The 20,674-nt window shown below is 36.1% G+C and overlaps 1 protein-coding gene across 2 annotated transcripts in view; it reads left to right on the top strand.

The window, feature by feature from the left end:
* Positions 1 to 19,712, top strand: part of LOC126980144 (RNA polymerase II elongation factor Ell) — a 65,064-nt gene extending 45,352 nt beyond the window's left edge. For both annotated transcript variants that reach the window (XM_050829725.1, XM_050829724.1), the window contains 8 exons: positions 845 to 915; positions 989 to 1,145; positions 2,649 to 2,881; positions 4,316 to 4,438; positions 4,817 to 4,907; positions 6,196 to 6,367; positions 8,233 to 8,370; positions 12,865 to 19,712. In XM_050829725.1, the coding sequence (XP_050685682.1) occupies positions 845 to 915; positions 989 to 1,145; positions 2,649 to 2,881; positions 4,316 to 4,438; positions 4,817 to 4,907; positions 6,196 to 6,367; positions 8,233 to 8,370; positions 12,865 to 12,918 (1,039 nt within the window). In that variant the 3' untranslated portion in view covers positions 12,919 to 19,712. The remainder of the gene's footprint in view (positions 1 to 844; positions 916 to 988; positions 1,146 to 2,648; positions 2,882 to 4,315; positions 4,439 to 4,816; positions 4,908 to 6,195; positions 6,368 to 8,232; positions 8,371 to 12,864) is intronic.
* The last annotated feature ends 962 nt before the right edge of the window (positions 19,713 to 20,674 follow it).

Raw genomic sequence — 20,674 nt, 5'->3', positions numbered from 1 at the left:
GTTGGAAGCCACATTTGCTTCGTCATTTTACGAAGATCGGGGGATCTTACTTTATCTTGGGGTAGCAACCCTTATGGTTACGTCACGTGTAAAGGCAACTTACTGGCGAATGAAGAACACAAGCGAAGGGTTTCGTCGTACATGATGGAACACTATGTACTTTTTGAATACTTTAGTAAAACAAACGTAATATTTTCTAAATGTTTTTTTATTATTATAGTTTTATGAGACACAATAGGCAGACAACCGACTGACAGCGAAAGCTTTTTAATAAACACACACACACACACACATACACTTGCAAGGGTAATTAGAACACTTTTTTTTCTAATATTACATTTTATAAAAAAAAGATAGCTTAAGTAGGTAATCGGGGAGCAACAATACATCCACTCCCGCTCAACACCTTAGGGAGGAGGGGGTGGCTGAAAAGCAGCGCTGCATGGAAACATAAATCCATGATTCCATGTCAGGTGAAGCTGAGCCTTTTCCTTTTAAAAGCCTTTTGTTTCATCGCGTATCCTAATTGTTCATTTTATATTGATGATGATTTGTATGGCAATAAAGAATTTATTATTATTATTAATAGGTTTCCCGTTGGTTACTTTTCGGCTACCGAAACCTACCTATATTATAATAATGTAACATTTGCAATGTTTTCGAGTCGCATTAATTCCCTTCCCTTCGATCAAAAAAATTTTTCACGTCAAAATTATTAAAACCAATTTTGATAAATTTTAGTATGTAGGTAATTTCTATTTTGTCCCTCACAATCTGTGAAAGATATCCGTACTCCACGTGTAACTAAAATCTAATTTTAATCGTTAATTTTTTCCTGTTTCAGAGAAAGACTTATACAATTATTAGCCCTGAAACCCTATAAGAAGCCAGAACTTTACGCCAGACTCAACAGTGGTAAGTTTTGGTCGTGAAACACATTTAGTGTTCCACATTGGCGTACGAACTGACGCGTCTTTCTAACTTTCAGAGGGCTTAAAAGACAAGGAACGTATTATGGTGAACAAGATTCTGCCAGAGATTGGCACGCTCAAAGACAATTGTTACCACTTACGTAGGCACGTGTGGAACGACGTCAACGAAGACTGGTCGTTCTACTCCGAGGAAGAGAAACGTATGCTCAAGAGGTGAGAGAGTTTGTTTTTTTAATAAAAACTATTTTTGGTTTTGTATCTACCGTTCTCATTTGACTATTCTGGATATCCAGACCAGTCAGACATTGAGATTGTAGAAGCTACCTCTGCTGATTGTCTGAATATTGCAATTGCTTGATCCGATTCATCCTTAACCGTAGTTTAATTTGTTCTGATGTCGAAGTATCTGACTGACGTTGTACAGTAGATGATGAAGATAATTCGATCTAGATTACATCTGGAGGTGGTTCTGCAGCTACTTAGGGCAAAGCAATTGAAAAAACTTCTAGGCTGTACAGATGTCGGCTTAAAGTCAAGTTCAACTATCAATGTCATTTATATGTATACTAAAATAACACTGACACTGCAAAACTACACTTTTTAAGTTTTTTTTTTTTTTTTTGAAAACTGTAGAAGTTAGAGATTTTAAATAAAAAAGGTTTTATAGCAATTTATATCAGGTTCCTTTGAAACACAGTGGAAACAATATAAAGATCCTCTCAGGTATAAGTATACCTGGGTCTGCCATAAGATCTTGTTAGATGGTTTAGAAAAAAAGGTGTATAATATTTTCTACAATATTATTTTATCTATGACTGAATAACGGTAAATTATAGCAACAATGAAATATATTCTTACCGTCTTTCTAAATGAAAAGCGTTCTTTTGAGATATCAATTTAAATTTGGTAAGAAAACAATTTGGGAAGTCATTGCTTGCCACATAATAAGAGTTGTTAGAGATAAAAATAAGTAGAATTTTATGTAGAAACCCTTATCAAATTAATGATTTCATAATATTTGCAGACCTCAGCACGATAAATTAGTTAGTGTATAATATTTCCTCTTTACTAAAGTGTTTCATAACACTGTAATTCACAGAACATTGTAATGTTTTGCAACACTAACTTTATACTATAAAATCGAATGTTAGTTTGTTTGATATGTTTTTACGTCTTAATTACTGATTCAATCATAATAAAATTCTGCATACACATTGTCAGGGGTACTGATACAAAGGATTAAGGGTACATTTTACCCCAAAACCTAAACGTTCCAGAGACCAATTATATTTTAACGTGAAAGTAGTTGTGGGTACAAAACAGGTTGAATGAACACAATTATAAACGTATTATAAGTATTTTACTCAAGACTAAAATTGGGGTCGGTATTAGTATCTTTCATATATTCTTTTTATGGAATGGAGGACAAACGAGCGTACGGGTCTCCTAGTGTTAAGTGATCACCGCCGCCCACATTCCCTTGCAACACCAGAGGAATCACAGGAGCGTTACCGACCTTTAATCAAGGTGTACGCGCGTTTTTTTTAAAAGTATCCATGTCGTATCGTCCCGGAAACAAGGAAGCCCATTCCACAGCTTTGTAGTACGTTGAAGAAAGCTCCTTGAAAACCGCATTGTGGGGGACCGCTACACATCCAGATGGTGAGGATGGTATTTAGGTACGTGATTGAAAATAAGAAGTTTGTATTTTGACAGGCGGAAACCTCAAAACTTAACTCCACCGCTGAGTAGCGATTCGGCGAACTCGCTGTCGCCGCGGGCGTCCCCGGGGGCGGGCAAGCGGGCGGGGGGTGCCGCGGGGGAGGAGGCGCCCGCGGGCAAGAAGCAGCGGATATCACACTACCGGAGACCGTCGCCGCCCTCCTCCGGGTACGCCACCACCTCCTCGGGGGAGCGGCACGCGTCCGACAACGAGGACGACCGGACGAGTGAGTACAGCACGAGCACGGGCCACACTCTGAGACGAGCCGGACGTTCAACTGGTTGCTTGAGACATAAGATGTTAAGTCTCATTTGAAATTACTGGACTTTCACTAGATACCCCTTCAGACGAAACACAGTAATGCTTACATATTACTGCTTCACGGCAGAAATTGGCGCCGTTGTGGTACCCATAATCTAGCCGGAATCCTGTGCAAAAATTGGTAAAAAACATTGACACTGGTTCATCATCATCATCAGCCGGAAGACGTCCACTGCTGGACAAAGACCTCCCCCATAGATCTACACGACGATCGGTCCTGCGCTGCCCTCATCCAACGTATTCCGGCGATTTTGATCAAATCGTCGGTCCATCTTGTGGGGGGCCTACCAACACTGCGACTTCCCAGTGCCGGATTAGCCATATAGCAAGTGTAGCAATTGCTACGGGCCCCACTCATCTGAGCATAATTTTTTGAGAGAAACCTATTAAGATATTGAATTTCTTGATGTGGCAAAAACTTAAAATATTACAACTTTTCCTACTGAGACAACACACGCCGGACACTCGGTAACTGAATATTTCCAGATACCAAGATCTTTCGTTCCTATTATAAAAATTGAACCATGCGCTAGTAAGTTGTATTTCGAATCAAAATATTTTTGACGTGCATAGATTTTGATAACTTTACTAACTTAAGATCGATTCAGATATGTTAAAAATCGAGATACCAGCGGCTAGGGCATATAGTTGCTAGGTTTCTATAGCTATGTGAAGTACCTACTTTCAACTATCATATTATGGCGACACATGACCTTCTCAGGTTGGCGATAGAGATCGATCTCTATTTCCTCTCAACAAAATATACTCTATGAACCCTCCACTACACACAAATAGAATGGTAAATTGCATCATGTGTTCGCAATTCTGCTATGGCCATTCAGTATGACGCATGGTGTAAGTTTTATTATCTATAAGATACATAGCATAATGGGTTTGGGCAGTTCCAGGTTTGAATCCTGGCAGGGCAAAACAATGCATTATGAATATTAACGATTGTTTCCGAGTAATTAATGTTAAATGGACGACCTGTATAGCCGAGTAGTTACCGATCCTACCTACTAAACTAGAGGTCCCGAGTTCGAATCCCCCGAATTTATATGATGAATATGGATGTTTGTTTCCGAGTCATGAATGTTTATATGTATGTTTTAGTTACTTACTAAAACATACATATAAACATTAAATATATTGTTGTCTTGCAACCCATAACACAGGCTGTATCCCTAATTTGGGGCAAGATAAATTGTGTAAGAGTGTGTTAATATTATTATTATATGTGAGTATTTTCTATTAAAAAATATATTGTTATCTGACACCCATTGTACAGGTTATGTGTTATTATATTGTACAAATGATTAAACATTGATTTTTTTCACAGGTAAAAAGGACAACGGTTACACCCTTAACTTCACAACTGTAAAGGATATCTGCCCGAGTCCAGTGAAAGCGAATGGCTTTAGTAGAAGTAGTCCTCCAGTAGTAGAGCAAGCTAGTATCACAGGTACTGATTTTGTTACTCATAGGTATTACTCCAAAATTATTAATCATATGATATTACTGCTGGGAGAGATATTGCGCCGCTTCTTTCTCAGAGCGCCATTTGTTTCCGAAGCGGTAGTAGTATCTAGTATATTAGAAATGACATCAAAAAGAATTCTAAAGGAATCAATTTTGAGAAAATAAATGCCTTTTATGCCTTTTTATCTTCTAGTATCTTGTTTAAAAAAAATATTATTGTTGTTGGAATTTAAAAATTATTTCTTAATATTACGACACCTTTATGTATTTAATAATGTATAATTATTAAATTCAAGTATATTCAAAAGATAATTTGAAACGATGTAGAAAATGTGAAACTCATTATTAATTCATTTTTCAGTTAAAGACATCACAAATACAGAACCCTTAGAAAATACAGCTTTAACGTCTGTGCCTGAAGAAAATACGACTGAATTGGTAGATATTGAAAGGTATGTTATTATATGGATAATAATTTATTTGATTAATGCGAGTGTTACTAATTTTATATGTTGATACGCCGGACATAGACATATTGACCAAATAGACTGACATTTCTAGCATTCAAATGATATCGACCATGGAATGGTCTATATAATTCTAAATATATATTTTATTAGAACTGTTTTTCCGAGTTAATGTTAACTAAAATTAAACAAGAAATATGAGAGTCAAGGGTTTTTATTACACGAAATATTTTGATAAAGTGGTGCCACAACCACTGACCTCTACTATATACCACTGGACTGGCGGCTGTCAAAATGCTTTTGTGCCTGTTTGATGTTCGCCAATTTAGCGCTGTTGGCCATGTAGCGAGAGTCTGCGGTACTAAAACTAGTGATGACAACCTCAGCAATCATCGATAGATGGTGGGAAACTAGATATTTACAAAAAAAAATGTATACTTTATGACGTTGGTTTTTGAAGTATAAATATCACGGAATACGAACGAAATCAATTCAAAATGTAAAAATACTTCAGAGTATTGTACGTTCCTTCGCATTTCGCAACCATTTGTATTATACGTCAAAATTAGTTCTGTGGACGCTCGCGAGTGGCGCTTCAAATAGGCACAAAAATTTGCTGTCAAACATATCGAACAGCCTGTCCAGTGGTATTTTATACAGGTCAGTGGCCACAACCCATGTCAATAATATCATAAACCCGGACTAGCGCAATATATGTTCGCTCCATTATAATCTTTCTTTTATCGCATCTATTAAGCATAAAATCGATGAAGTACCACCGAAAATACAACAGCACCTATTTAATAAGCATATAGGTATGCAAAATACCTATTTGAGAAAGTAAAACCTGCTAGAACCAAACTTATATTGTTTCATTCCGTCAAACAAACAAGACGCCATTCTGTTGAGTTTAACCGCATCCGAGTCAAGTAAGTTCGGATGTCGTCGTCAAAACGCTCAGGGTCGACGATTATTCATCAGATATCATCATCAGCCGGAAGTCGTCCACTGTTGGACAAAGGCCTCCCCCAAAGATTTCCACGGCGATCGGTCCTGCGCTGCCCTCATCCAACGTATTCCGGCGATCTTGTCCAGATCGTCGGTCCATCTTGTGAGGGCTTACCAACATTGCGTCTTCCGGTACGTGGTCGCCATTCGAAGACTTTACTGCCCCAACAGCCTCTGTCCGTGGAAGTATGTGCCCTGCCCACTGCCACTTCAGTATCTCAACGAGCGTACTTATCGCCGCTTTAATATTGGGATACAATTTCAGACAATACCCGCCGATAACGTGTTCGAGCGTCCGTCGCGCGTACAAGAACGAGTTCGCGACTCTGTACACGGAGTACCGGGCGCTGTACGCTCGCGTCGCGCAGGTCGCCTCACTCTTCACGCAGCTTGAACAGCAACTTAAGCGGGCCGAGCCGAAGTCGCCGCAACATCGGGTAACTGACACGTGCTGCTAATATTTATTAGTTATTTATGCAACTGTTGTGTAATGAAGGGTATTAAAACACGAATGTGGAATAGTATCACATGAGTGTTTTAACTGTATCTACACGCATAATATGAATCCTCTATAAAAGATTCTGAAACAGTTAGCTTACTGCTAACATTTAAAAAGCCAGCCCTAGTAACCATTACATCATCCAAACGTGTGTTGTAATGTTGTACTGAATTTCATTACAACACTCGTTTGTTTTTTTTTTTGTTTGAGAATTTAAAGCATGGGTGTATATAAAATAAATTTTCAACGCACTTGCTCGTAAAGTGATCCTGGTTAAGTCGATCGGACTACAATAAACCGGCCTATAACACACACGTGCATAATAATATTACACACTACAGGTACACATACAGGGTGGACTAAAAGTCCGTTTACATTGAATCGGTTGCCGCGTCTAGCAGCGGCGGCGGAGGGGGGTGGAAGGGTTACGCATTGCAAGAGCGGCCAATGGGAATTTAGTAGCATGGCGTCGTTTAGCGGTAGTCAACGTGCATTTTGTGAACGCGAGTACTATCGAAACAACGATTCTGCGACCTCAGCTCAACGAAAGGTTTGCAATCATTACAAGATACGACACAAAAAACAAACTCCATCAGGTGTGTTAATTAAAAAATGGGTGCTCAAGTTTGAGAAGACGGGTTCAACAATGGATTTACGTCGATCTGGCCGGCCTAGAACGTCGAGGGACCCCGAAAACGTGGAGCGAGTAAAATCGTCTGTTCGTGACCAACCTGGACTATCAACTCGATAGCGGGCTGCTGTCCTTAACGTGCCAAGATAATGATGTATTAAACCGCATTCTCAAGAAAGATTTAAGTCTACATTCCTATAAAATCCAAATGGTGCAGGAATTAAGGCCTCAACACCATGCCACTAGGTTGCAGTTTGCGAACGAAATGGTAGAGCGATTCACCAGTTTTACAAACATGTTTTTCTCAACAAGGCACACTTCCACCTAAATGGGCATGTTAATAGACAAAATTGTCGTTATTGGAGTGACACTATGTCATGGTGATCAAAAACCCCTGCATTCCAGCCAACCAACCCAGTAACTCTTGATGAATTAAAGGATCGTATTCGCACATAAATCCAAAACATCTCAACAGAAACATGTAAAGCTGTCATCGAAAATTTCCGCTCTAGATTGCAGCAATGCCAGAATAATGAGGGATTGCATATGGATGATATGATTTTTAAGAAATAAATTCCCCTTTTGTTTACTATCGAAAACAATAAACAATTTTGATCTACTGTAATTAGTTTTTTTTTAATCATCATTCCAATTATAAACGGACTTTTGGTCCACCCTGTAGAATTCTCCCTACCCAAGTTAGTAACTGCAGATTATATGAGAGAAAACAGTATTTTCAATTAAACCGCGTACTACAAATTTTTCTTGTTACAACAAAGTGTTTTATCCTGTTAAAAATCCATTTACATATTTGGAACAAATAAATGTATCCCTTATTAAGACGAAAAACATTTCGTTCATAGCTAACAAACGTTATTCACGATATTACAGTGTCTCACAAGCAGATAATGCTTCTAAAAATATGTCATACTATATACACCATTTATTGAAGTAGGCGTTACTTTGCGGAAATCCACGAGACTCGTGCCAGATTTTGGCGAGACCCGTCACGTCCCGAGGATGCCCCGTGTAGAGGCGAAATACGTGTCGAATTGTTTAAAGACAAATATTGGCGGAATATAATAATGAAAACTCAAATAATTTATATATATATATACAGCATGTTTATGTCGCACTGTTCAAAAGGCTTTAATCGTGGCAAATTGTTTCAGACCATAGAGCAGCGTATCGTAGAGGAGTACCAGCGCGTGCGCAACGACGCGTCGTACCAGCGCGAGAGGCGGCGAGTCAACTACCTGCACCGCAAGCTCAACCACATCAAGCGGATGGTGCTGCAGTACGATCGACTGGTGAGTCTTTATGTTTTCTCATCCATCACTCTTCTCGCCCTGTGCTTCCCCAGAGTATAAAAATAATAGGGAAGTCCCAGGCCCACGGGTGTCATAAGAGGTGACTTGGGACATTTACCAGCGGGTGGCTTCTTCGCACAGGATGCCACCTAAAATATGGGTACCAAAACGGCGCCTGCCGTGAAGCAGTAATGTGTAAACATTACTGTGTTCCGGTCTGAAGGGTGCCGTAGCTAGTGAAATTACTGGGCAAATGAGACTTAACACCTTATGTCTCAAGGTGATGAGCGGCACTGCATTGTTATAGGCAGGATGTATCACTTACCATCAGCTGAATGTCCTGCTCGACTTGTTCCTTATTGTCACTTAAAAAAAAACATAAATCCTAATGTTTTCAGTTCGTTAAAGTCAGAAGAATTTATTAATAATTATTCAAACATCAAGTAATCTTAAAGTTACATTCTACCTATTACCACCGCTACAAAAGGTTGATATGTAACGAGAGGAAGTGCCGAGAAACTCTTTGCCACTCAAATCGAATAGAGGTTCTTTTACTTCAGGATTTAACAAAAAAACATATTATGTGTACTTAATCTATATGCAATTTGATGCAACAAAATCACAAGAATGCTTCCAATGATGTTGAAAAAAAAAAAACAAACATCAATCTTCACACTGTTAATAAATTATAGAACATTATGTTCATTTTTAATATCTGTGCCGACTTAATGTTAAATTGTATCAATTGTAGGAATATATAAATCACAATCAACCAACCACAAGTAACCAACCATCTCTTGAAATTAAATCTAGCATAATATATATATGCATATAAAATATTACGATAGTTGCTACTAACAAATTTGTTGATGTTCTGTTAATCAAAGTACATTGATATTGGTATTAGATTTGTTAATATTATAGTAGTCTTAATCATGCACAGTGACAGTGATTGTAAGTATATGCTATGAGCAGTTTTAAATTCGCGATAGATTCAAGAAAAATATTAAAATTAGTACAGTAATGTCAATCAACATCATATTATGTTATTAACAACCAAATCACTGATAAAACCGACACCGATCCCAACATTGTCTAAAAGTCTAGTCTTACTAAAGGCAAGAATGTACAAAGTACTATCTACGCCTCTCAATAGAGCTATTGGAAACCCAAGCGCTGGAAGCTATTTCCGTCAACGGATCAGCCTAGCTATCCAATGTGGCAACACTACCAGTATTCTTGTTTTTTTTTAAGTGAAAATAAGGGACAAGACGATCAAGACGTTCTGCACATACGGCTTTTCCATTACAATGCAGTGCCGCTCAAGATTATTGTAAAACCCAAAAATTCTGCGTGGCACTGCAATTGCGCTCGTCAACTTGAGACATAAGATGTGTTAAGTCTCATTTGCCCATTAATTTCACTAGCTACGGCGCCCTTCAGACCGAAACGCAGTAATGCTTACACATTACTGTTGTGTTGTTAACCATAATCTAGCCAGCATCCTGTGCAAAGGAGCCTCCCACTGGTACACTTCCCGGTAATGATAGTTTTAATTTAATGTAATAACTGTATTGTAAATATAATTATAAGATTTGTTTAGTCTTACTTCAATATAATTTATAGCTCTAGTTGGGTCTTTTATCAGTCTGTAAGGTAATTGTAACAATAGACTTAATCATATCTTAATATGTGTTTTTGCTTATTTCCTGTTCCGGATTTCATACTATTGAACATTCATAATAATAATTGATAAGCATAAAGTCCACAATACTCTTCAATGCTAACTATTGTATGTATATCCCAAGGCTAGCCGTCAATGTGTTCATATGTTTTAATTTTCAAGTCTCTTACACATGTAAAGGAGTATGCGGACTTGCCAGTGAGTACATTTGCTAGTTTTTGTAGGTAGTACCTCCCTGTAGTTGCACGTTAAGTACTTGTCTATCCCTAGAATTATATATTTGTAGGAAAATTGCCAATGTAATCTACTCTGATTGTTTGCAAAATGGAGACGAGAAATACATTGTCAAAAGAATATTGTAATATGTATAATTATTTTAGGTGAAGCAAAATAAAAGACAACGTAAACGCAAAAACAATCAGTCGAAGACAGCTTTTTTATGTGTCTGAAGCAATAATGGCGTCTCCATTCTATTTTGGCTGACAGCACATATTGTGCAGGGCCATAACAGAAAAAACAACTCAGTTAGTAGCACCGACTCTCGTTGTGTTCCATTCTTTACGCTTCGTCTAAGGTCGATTCGACGAAAAAAGCAATGGAGCTAGAGAAATAGTATATGTTGTGCGACGAGTGAAAGAGAAAGAAGATCTATATCATTTGACGTTGTTCTTGTTATACTGATATACATACTCCATGAAGTTTATAATAACATTGTTTTCATAATTTGATTCAATTCAATGAAATTTTACTATCAGAAACTTAATCTAATATATAAAATTCTCGTGTCATGGTGTTAAACTTTGAACTCTTGCGAAATGGCTTGACCGATTCTCATGAAATTTTGAGTGCATATTGGGTAGGTCTGAGAATCGGACAACATGTATTTTTCATCCCCCTAATTGTTAAGGGTGGTCCACACGATATTTTTTACATTTTTTTTAATTTGTTTGATTATGAGTCAGCATTAAAAAATACTTTTCATCCCCCTAATTGTTAAGGGTGGTCCACACGATTTTTTTTACATTTTTTTTAATTTGTTTGATTATGAGTCAGCATTAAAAAATACATACAACTTCAAATTTTCACCCATCTACGATCAACAGTTACGTTTGTATCGCGATTTTAATATCGGCAATACAACGTTTGCTGGGTCAGCTAGTTTTGTATATTATTTAAATAAATATATAAAAATATCCTATTTGAGGGAGAAATAAATTTAAAAAACGAAGGCAGGTTCCTGCACATGAATAAATAAACTCTTGTTTAAATAGACAATGACTGAGTCAATACAGATTTATGTCCCTGAAAGTGAATAAGTAAATAATAGTGTTCTTTTAATCACCATTGACATGTTTTGTTTGTAAGCATATATTATTTGATCGGGTTTAATATATTGTCATAAATTATATAATCTGTTATCATCAATACTAGTAATTAATATTTTTAACGTTCTTACAATGGTTGTGTTGATAATGACTGCTATTTTGTGCGAAGATGTTTAGAATTATTTTAGCATTCGGCGTGCTTTACGAACACATTACTTATGTTTTCTTTAGATCTTGGCAATCGTGTAAGGTTATTGGTGACTACTATTATTAAAGGCTTAGTAGATATATTATATAAAAGCCCTTTCGTCTATTTTTGCCACAGATACATAAAAAATGTGTTCTTTGTTGACTGAATTATTATAATCACACTCGGAGTGTCATATCAAACGGCACCATATTTACCAGAATGAACATGATTCCTTACGAGATCGAAAGCGTGGGTTGGGTTTAATTTGATTATATTCACATGTTATATACTTATCGGTGATCCCTCACGCCATGAGGTGATTTTTCATATTCTAAGATAGAAAGATTTTTATTAATCCCAATTTATTATATTCGGGGCGACAATTTTTCATCTTCAAAGGGATTAAACTTTTAGATTAATCCTTCACTCGGCAGCCTAAGAATTATATTATTTAGAAGGAATAACATAAGTGTAATATTGTATGAATATTTGTTTATTACATGCAATCAAATCCTGGAGAGATTCTAGCGCCGTTTCTTGCCAGCCATTTTGTTTTCGAAGTAGTGGTAGCTAAAATTAAAAATAATTCTTAAGAAATCAATACGAGAAACCAGCGAGACGAAATAAAGAATGTAAACAAGCGGACCGTTACTGAGTTACATTGCGTGCGATAGCGAGCGATTATTATCTCTGTCCTTATCTCTCGTACGCAGTAATGGCGACAGCTGTCGTTGCGTGTTTCATGGTACAGGAAAGCAGTCAGTACCTCAGCTGTCAATATTTGGTCCGCCATTTTGTGAAAGTTCATTTCTCTTCGATTGCGTTCTAAATGATACTATTTCTTCGATTTCGTATTTACTCTTAGTTTTGTTGTTGATTTTTGGTGTTATTGTGAGTAGTTGTTCATTTTAATTATGGAGTCACAGCCTGGCAGCTCTAGACAACGATATCGATACCACCCGCATCACGTTGACGTCTGGAATTCCACAACCGCGCGTTTCGAAAGAAATTTTTTGCCTCACACAGCCACTTCGTGGAATTAATTACCGGTTGCGGTTTTCCCGAACTGATTCGAATTAGGGACTTTCAAGAAAAGAGCATACTCCTACCTTAAAGGCCGGCAACGCATCTCTTGACAACTGATGTTGCGGATGTCAGTGGGCGCTTGCCTGTCCACCCCATCCCGTGAGCCTCTTGCCCGTTTGCCCCCTCTTATATAAAATAAAATCGATGGAAATGTTTTGAACCCCTGAAACTGGCCTTACTATAGAATGTTAACGTGTTGTTTGTTGTAGCGTAACCTGAAGCCGGAGCGCGTGGCCGCGGCGAGCACGACGCAGGCGTACTGACACACGGGCGCCGCGCCCGTCCGCTGCCTCTAGTACCGGAGCTACCACCCGCCGTCACCACAGCGACCAGTATTTAGTACGTGTATATACCGGTCACGTGCCGGCAGCGCACCGCACCGGCACCGCACCGCGAGCTGACCGGAGCCGCACTTGTAAATGATTCCTATCGATGCTGCCTTAACCGACTAAGTAATTGTATGTACGTGACCAAATCTCGTGATGATCTTAACGGTTTACTGTATAATATGATATTTGTTATAGATGAGACGTCGTTCTATGTTATGTTGAACAGTTCTTCCATTGTTTTACGGTGATTCGTGACACACGAGGTATCGAGCTATCGACTATACCGGATTTGAGGGCCCATAACGAATTTTATGAAACGTTTATATGAAACTTAGCTTAATTGTAATATAACATATTTTCAGACATTAATTATTGTATTTAATATATATCGGACGTTTATTTTTCCAATTATATGTTTCTACTTAGACGCGAAAGTAGGAATGTACAAATGCGTAGCGTTTGCTCTTGACCTATTCAATTGCAAACAATTTATCAAAACTTACAAACATTATTTTTTCGGTTATCTCATTTGATTTTTATATAGTGTAAATAATGAAAGTACTATATTTAATATGATTAATTAAGTACATTTTAGTCCAATAGTTATTTGTTCGTCCACATTTGATTCCATTAAAAAATATTGCCGTCTAGTTGTTATGTCCAAAAGTGTCTGCTCCATTTCTTTTTTATTATTGATCCATGTCCATGCGATATACAGGTGTCTCGTTTCGTCATTACGTGTGTGAAGGAGATACTGATATTTTCTTGATCGGTGAATGATTCTGTATTGGATACTCTACGGATGCATTTGACGAAATTAAAAATTATATGTCAATTTGTGTGACAGCATGCCTTCGAGAACAATTATATTACGCATATATTATCGTTTACACGAGCTCGTCCCTTGCGCTTAATCCATCCAAAACAAAATGGAAGTCTTGCCCCACTCGCTTGTATATAGTACGTTATTGAAAATGTTCTCGTTAAATTTTACTATGGGTAGTGTAATATGTTTTCTTCCTTTTATTTTCTATTGAATAAAATAGTTAATATATTTATTCCGCGGCGGTTGCGTGACGCGGTCGTGTCGGTTTGTATATATAGACGGCTTAAATAATGAATGTCACAAAGGATTGAAGAGATTGCGACGCTCAGAACGACTGCTTCGCTGGTACACAATCGCTGGCTCGTGGTTAACGTAATAATCTATATATATATATAAATTAATTGCTGTTCGTTAGTCTCGCTAAAACTCGAGAACGGCTGGACCGATTTGGCAAATTTTGGTCTTGAATTATTCGTGGAAGTCCAGAGAAGGTTTGAAAGGTGAATAAAAATGAAAATGCTGGGAATTAAATAAAAACGACAATTTTGTTTTTCCTTTGATGGGGACACATGAATCGTCGTTCAGAAATCGAATTGAAAGAATAGTTTAAAATGAATAACTTACTAGAATTTATATCTTTCTAACTTTCTCAGGAGGTAAAAAATAAACTTAAATTTATATACAGAACAACGTCTGTCGGGTCAGCTAGTTTACAATAAAACAAGGAAATCATCACAATTATGTGGGGCTATAGTTGTCAACTGTCAATGTCACCTGATCAAGCAAGCAAAGTTGTGTTAATTCATCACAAATTTAACAGTCAACTGTAAGTGTCTAGAGCATTAATCACACCTAATATACCACAAATATTAATGTATGGTATGATTTCAAAAAAATTACATTTAAAATGTGCACCATGAGCCAATAGCCGTGTATCTTAAATTTGTGTTTGGCGGGACGGCACTATGCAATAGTGATGCGCCAACACGCCTTAGTATTTATTCAGCACAATGTGATAATATATCGATTTAATAATAATTAACATAATATGGCACAGCGATTGAGCGTCGTATATCACGATGGGTAACTTTGCATCCCATGAAAGTATTATTCGGAGACGCGACCGCAGATCGTAGCCGCCCTTAAGTGGTCATAGAAGTTTGCCAAATTATGAATAATAATAACATTTTACATAATTAATTAGTTTTTAATTGCTTTAACGTCTCGATGTTAGCAACAGCCGGCCAGTGTTGGACATCCACTAGGTTTAAGGTTATCAAGTCCTTTCTTATAACCCTCCAAGTCACAATAAATTCATAGTTATTTTAGACGTTTTGGGTCGATAATCCTCTCTGAGAACGTTGGTCGAATATGTTTTACTGGTATTATTAATCATCTAGATTATAAACAGTATGTCCCGATAGCTAACAATTAGTATTACTACAATACAGTTAAATCTTGAATATACTGGAATGAATTTAAATATTATATTATGTGTTCTCTCTAAATTGAATAACAAAGACCCAAACTTAGATATGCCGTCTCTGCGTACTTTGTCCTATTTCTAACGTCCATATTTGAAAATGATTTAGCATTAAGTGATCATTAATTTTATCTTTTAAAATGTCTTTGAAAAAATTTCACACGAAAATCAATCTAACTATTTGTAATAACATTGTGTCGTTTGATTAAAAGAAATTGCCAATGAAGCCATCTATGACTGTCCGCTAATAATTGTTAAATCGTTCAAGCATAATATTTATAAAGCCGCGAGTAAACAATATTCTATGATTTCATATTAACGAATATAATTTGTTATATTATACGTATGAGTATATATTTATGGATAGGCTAATGGGAGCATAAGGTAAGAATATGGAACGTTGTTAATCATTTTTGATTTTGTCAATTATTGTGTCAGATGCCGATTCATTTTCGCGCTTATTAGAACTAAAGGTGGAACATATTCGTGTTGCAATCCAAGTACTAACTCTATAAATACTATCCCCCTTATTCATAATGGCCCGATAACTTTAAACAGCCGCTTAGCAGTGTTTTTTCTCATTCTGACTTAGGTCAATAGAAGAAGACGGAGTGAGAATTAGCAATGCTTTAAGTTAGCAGACTATTATGAATAAGGGGGTATAACTATTGGCACACTACAATGGCTATCAAAAAATATATAATCGCTGTTAAATGAAAATCTTTATAGTGAAATCTGTAAAATGTTTATAGTGAAGTGTAAGATCAATTAGTTTAATATAAAAAAGATGACCATAAAACATCAACAAAAGAAACTTCAGCAAAAAATATATTTCGAAATGGCCGTCATATATCGCCACAAGTAATTTTACTTATAGTCTTGATTCATACTAAGATGCCGAAGATTTATAAACAAGTAATCAACATATACAATGCTTTTGCGGGTATTTTTATTACCTTTACATTTTTAAATTACTTTTAATAGAAATTACTAAAGCTTGTTGGGCATACGTACTTCTTTTATATTTGCTGATATCAAATTATGAATCCATATGTTAATTGATTGTTGATTTTCATTTTAGATTGTTTAATACAGACAATAATTTATCACATAGTGTAAATAGGTCACAGATACTCCCGTAGTGGATATAGTTTAGCTGTATATAGTTTTTTTTGCTTTTAGTTCTAATAATGCCATTGTGTAAGTGTCAATTGTTTTTTAAATGTAAATTATAACCCGGACGTATTCACCATTTCACATTTTGTAAGTGTATGTTAATTGCTCATTCATACATTTATTGTTTTATTTTTCTAATTTACTCATTAAAATGCTCAATGTTTTACAATGCTATGATATTAGGTAATTATTACTATCGTTTTGGCATTAATTTGTTAAGATTCACTATTTACTGTTCTATCCCTAAAGTCAATTCGTTCAAGCTGTCATTCTTTGCATACTATCATCAATAATAGCATCACATTCTATCAACAATATTGTTTATAAAACTAATTTCTCGGCAAACAAAACACCGTTTTGAATGTTATTGTTACCAGTAGTTTAAGCAGTGTCGTTTGTTTTATTGTATGAATAGATATTTTAGTATGTTTTACACAATATGAAGGTGTCCTCTTGTTTTGTCTTGTTGTCTATGTGGTAATAACTTGCATTCCATTTCGCGTCAAGCTGCACCAACACTTATCTTGATTTATTACAATAATATACACACATTGTTATCTGTGGAAGTAACTGAATCGATAACTTATTTACTGATTTATTATGCCCTATTTTATTTTTCAATAATGTAATTTGCATGTCCTTATATCGTAAGCCTAAAAACAAATACTATCTATCTTCTGTTTCTTATCTCCTTAAAATGTGTTGTGCTATGATCCCCGGATCAGTCTGTCAGAACATCTGCGTGACGTCAGCAAAGAGTCGTACAGTCAGTATCTTATAATTGAATTTATTTCACATAATTTATAAATCGTCAATTAAAATGTTAAACTCGTTTTTTGTCAGTGTATTTATCTAAAATATCAATTATTATCAATGTGTATTTGTACATTTTTCCAACTTGCAATCTAAAAAAGTTTATTTACATCCTTATTATGTATATTTTAAAAATTTTACCAGTTTCCGCACGGCTATTGTTTATTATCCTACTCATTTTAATGCATATGTGGCAATAACAAAAAAAACATACCTTAGGCGTATAAATATTAGTCCCACGCTTACAGTTTTGCAAACGGTACTGATTTTTTGCCGTGTCTGTCTCCACCTGACGTCACAAAGGCTGGCCTGTCCCTCTATCAATTTGCGGGGACTAAACTACAACGGATCTTTTTAATCAAATACTTCACAATCGATTCTTTACTTGCTGTTTACGAAATGTGTACTATTATTCTAAAAAATTCAATCGTGTGGTGTTGGCGGTACAGATCGTTTTTAACTATCGTTATGTTTTAAATTATGATTAGTAACATGGAGACGTACATAATATATACAGACAACTTGCGAATTTTTCTACGACTACCCGCAATAGAGCTAAGAAGAGCGAAGAGGTAATGGTGTGTTACAATCATATAAAGGAATAGATGATGTATTTGTATTTTGTCACGTTTGTACCGTTTGGATATCTCAATGAATTAATAATAATTATAATAATCCACTGTACAGAGCAGGCAATACTTTAGGGTATAGAGAGAATGTCATGTTATATTCATACATAGTTATATGTAAGCTACTGATCTGTGACGTGTACGTTATCTGCCGCATGACAAATACGCCACCTGTTTTGATTTCTCTAACGTTAGTCATATATCCTCCTAATGTTTTAAATCAATCGTTGATATAGTCAATCTGGTTGTGTTAACCCCATATTATATTATTACAATGAAATGTGGCCTATACGAATATTTTATTTATTATTGTGTACATTATGTATGTATGTATAAAAAGTATGTGGCATTTTTGTTATGTGCATGCGTTTTTTTTATCTAAGCTGATATTATATCGGTGTGAGAGCGGGCGAGGCGTAAATATCATTAAATCACACGGATGTATTGTTTAGGAGTAGATCATTGAGTTTGCGTATTCTGATCAAACGTTGTTGTAAATTTGGTGTACAGAGATATAAATGGTGCGCGGCTGACGGCGGTCGTTGTCTGCGGACACGGTGGCAAAGGTGACGAACAATTAGTGGTGTCGATGTAAATAGAGTGCGAGTGAGACGGTGATCACCTCGTCACCTCGCCACCTCGTCGGCCGCGCCGGAACAATGCTGCGATATTCCTTGTGCCCCTTGAAATGATCGTGCGTTATATGAGTCAAGATGTACAGACGACGGGTAGTGTTATTGTGTATAGAGGTATACAAGCTCGGGTCAGGCGAAACGGCTCGGGCGACGACGACTAGCTATGGATCCTGACATCGGCTCACGTTAATTAGCTTTTAAATATTTCATCAAATAATAAAATACACAAAAAAAAGCGATATAAAAAAATTATCGACCAAAATGCTGGTTGGTTTTTCTTTTTTTTTAAATTATTAAAATGTAAAAAATTAGGTTTATATACAAAATATAGGTACAATTTATGAATTATACTTTTCTTTTTCGGCATTTCGTACGACACTGGAGGGGACTCGAGCAATCGATCGTAGGCACGAGCTGCCGCCGCCTTTGCTCGCGTGACCTCCATTGTTCCATCATTTGTTTCGCAAACTGTCTAATTGTATAATATAATTTTGTTAAGGCAGGGTAATGCAGAAATGAGAAGAGGTACTTTTTTATTTTTGAATAGATTGAATTGTTTGAATGTATAAATTGAGTTGATTTAATCCATTCAATGGAATTTGAATTGTTATGAAAGGAACAAGTTTGTTGATTTTTTTTTAATTTTCGGTTACATTTGAGGCAGCGATTAGTTAATTAGAATTTCTAGTTACCACGCAAGCAATAGTCAGATATAGGCTCTCTTTGGCATTGCCCTTCATTTGTTCGGCATCAGACCAGTAGTATGTTGCGGAGTCAGTATTAAGATCATGAAACACATGAGCTAAAGGGAGGTTGTGAAGAGTATTGTTATAAAAGGTACCTATTCAAAATCTGGATACAGACTAACTAAAAGATGTTGCTACAATTTGCATTATGCCATCTTCATTTTATTTTGTTTAAAGGGATCAGTGCCAAACTTTCTCCTTGTTTAGCTCAAAACGATGCAAATGTTAGCACGCTTGATAAACAGCCGAGTTAAGTATTTAGTTAGTCTGCCATTTGTGAATATTTTGTTTTGATAGTAATATGTAAATCTTTTATAATATATTTGTTTACAATAAATAAATGACAACATATAAATAAATGAAATTGTATTTTCCATTTAAACTGAAGAAAAAAAATATAAAAAGAATAATATGCAATGATTTCGGCTGTTTTATTACAAACATAGAATAAGTACCCACATTTTATTTTCATTTTATCAGCAGGGCTGCCTTTCATGAGTCCATGACTAAGTACAAGGCGTACTCTCCACCTGGATCTGTCAGCATTTTTTGATGAGTAAGTTGTCAGCATGATGAGTAACGGCCGTTTCCAACAGTCTATCTCCTACTGGAGATAAAAATCGTAACTATCTTTGACTTTTCTGTCCCGATAAACTTATCGGTAGACGCTATCTGTCAATGGGACGACATATAGCTTACCAGCGATAGAAGTTTGTATGGAAATTGCAATTCACGCGTCACTCGTGACGCAATATCTCGATATTGGGACAGCTAATTACTGATAGTAGAAGGTAGTAATTTATCTCTAGCTGTAGATGGTATATTAGGAACGGCCGTCAGTGACCCTAAGCCCTACAAAAAAAAGTTAAATTCTATTTTGCTAACCTTACTTCCTAGAACCGTCGTTCAAGTCAGGATGTCAAGGTGATGGATTTATAGATGCTTCATATGATAATTTAAGAAAATAGAAATATATTTTTTAATACAGTTGCTCAAAAAGTTACGTAAGCGTTCGGGATGTGGGCAATAGCCCACAACACACTAACACATAGCCCATAACATATATGTAATAACATACTCGAGCTTTTTCTTTACCTTTTCCGAACTCGTGCGTTCTCTTTCTCAACTCTCAAAATAATGTCTATGAAAAAGAAAAAAACAACCACAAAGTTTTTACAAAAAAAATTTAGAAGAAGCAAATATTTCTAAAATTTGATACAATGAGTAAGTTACCCAGAATGGGTGAAGAAAACAAAAAAAATCTCTGCTTATATTCTTTTACTATTGGCGCCATTTTCCAAAAATTTTCTTTGAGAGTTTAGTTGTTTGATGCACAAAATGAATAATTTCGACGATATCTGAATAACGGTTATCTGAATTAA

The sequence above is a fragment of the Leptidea sinapis genome, chromosome 5, assembly GCF_905404315.1.
Source record: "Leptidea sinapis chromosome 5, ilLepSina1.1, whole genome shotgun sequence".
Taxonomy (NCBI): domain Eukaryota; kingdom Metazoa; phylum Arthropoda; class Insecta; order Lepidoptera; family Pieridae; genus Leptidea; species Leptidea sinapis.
This window is presented reverse-complemented; position numbering and strand designations above follow the sequence as displayed.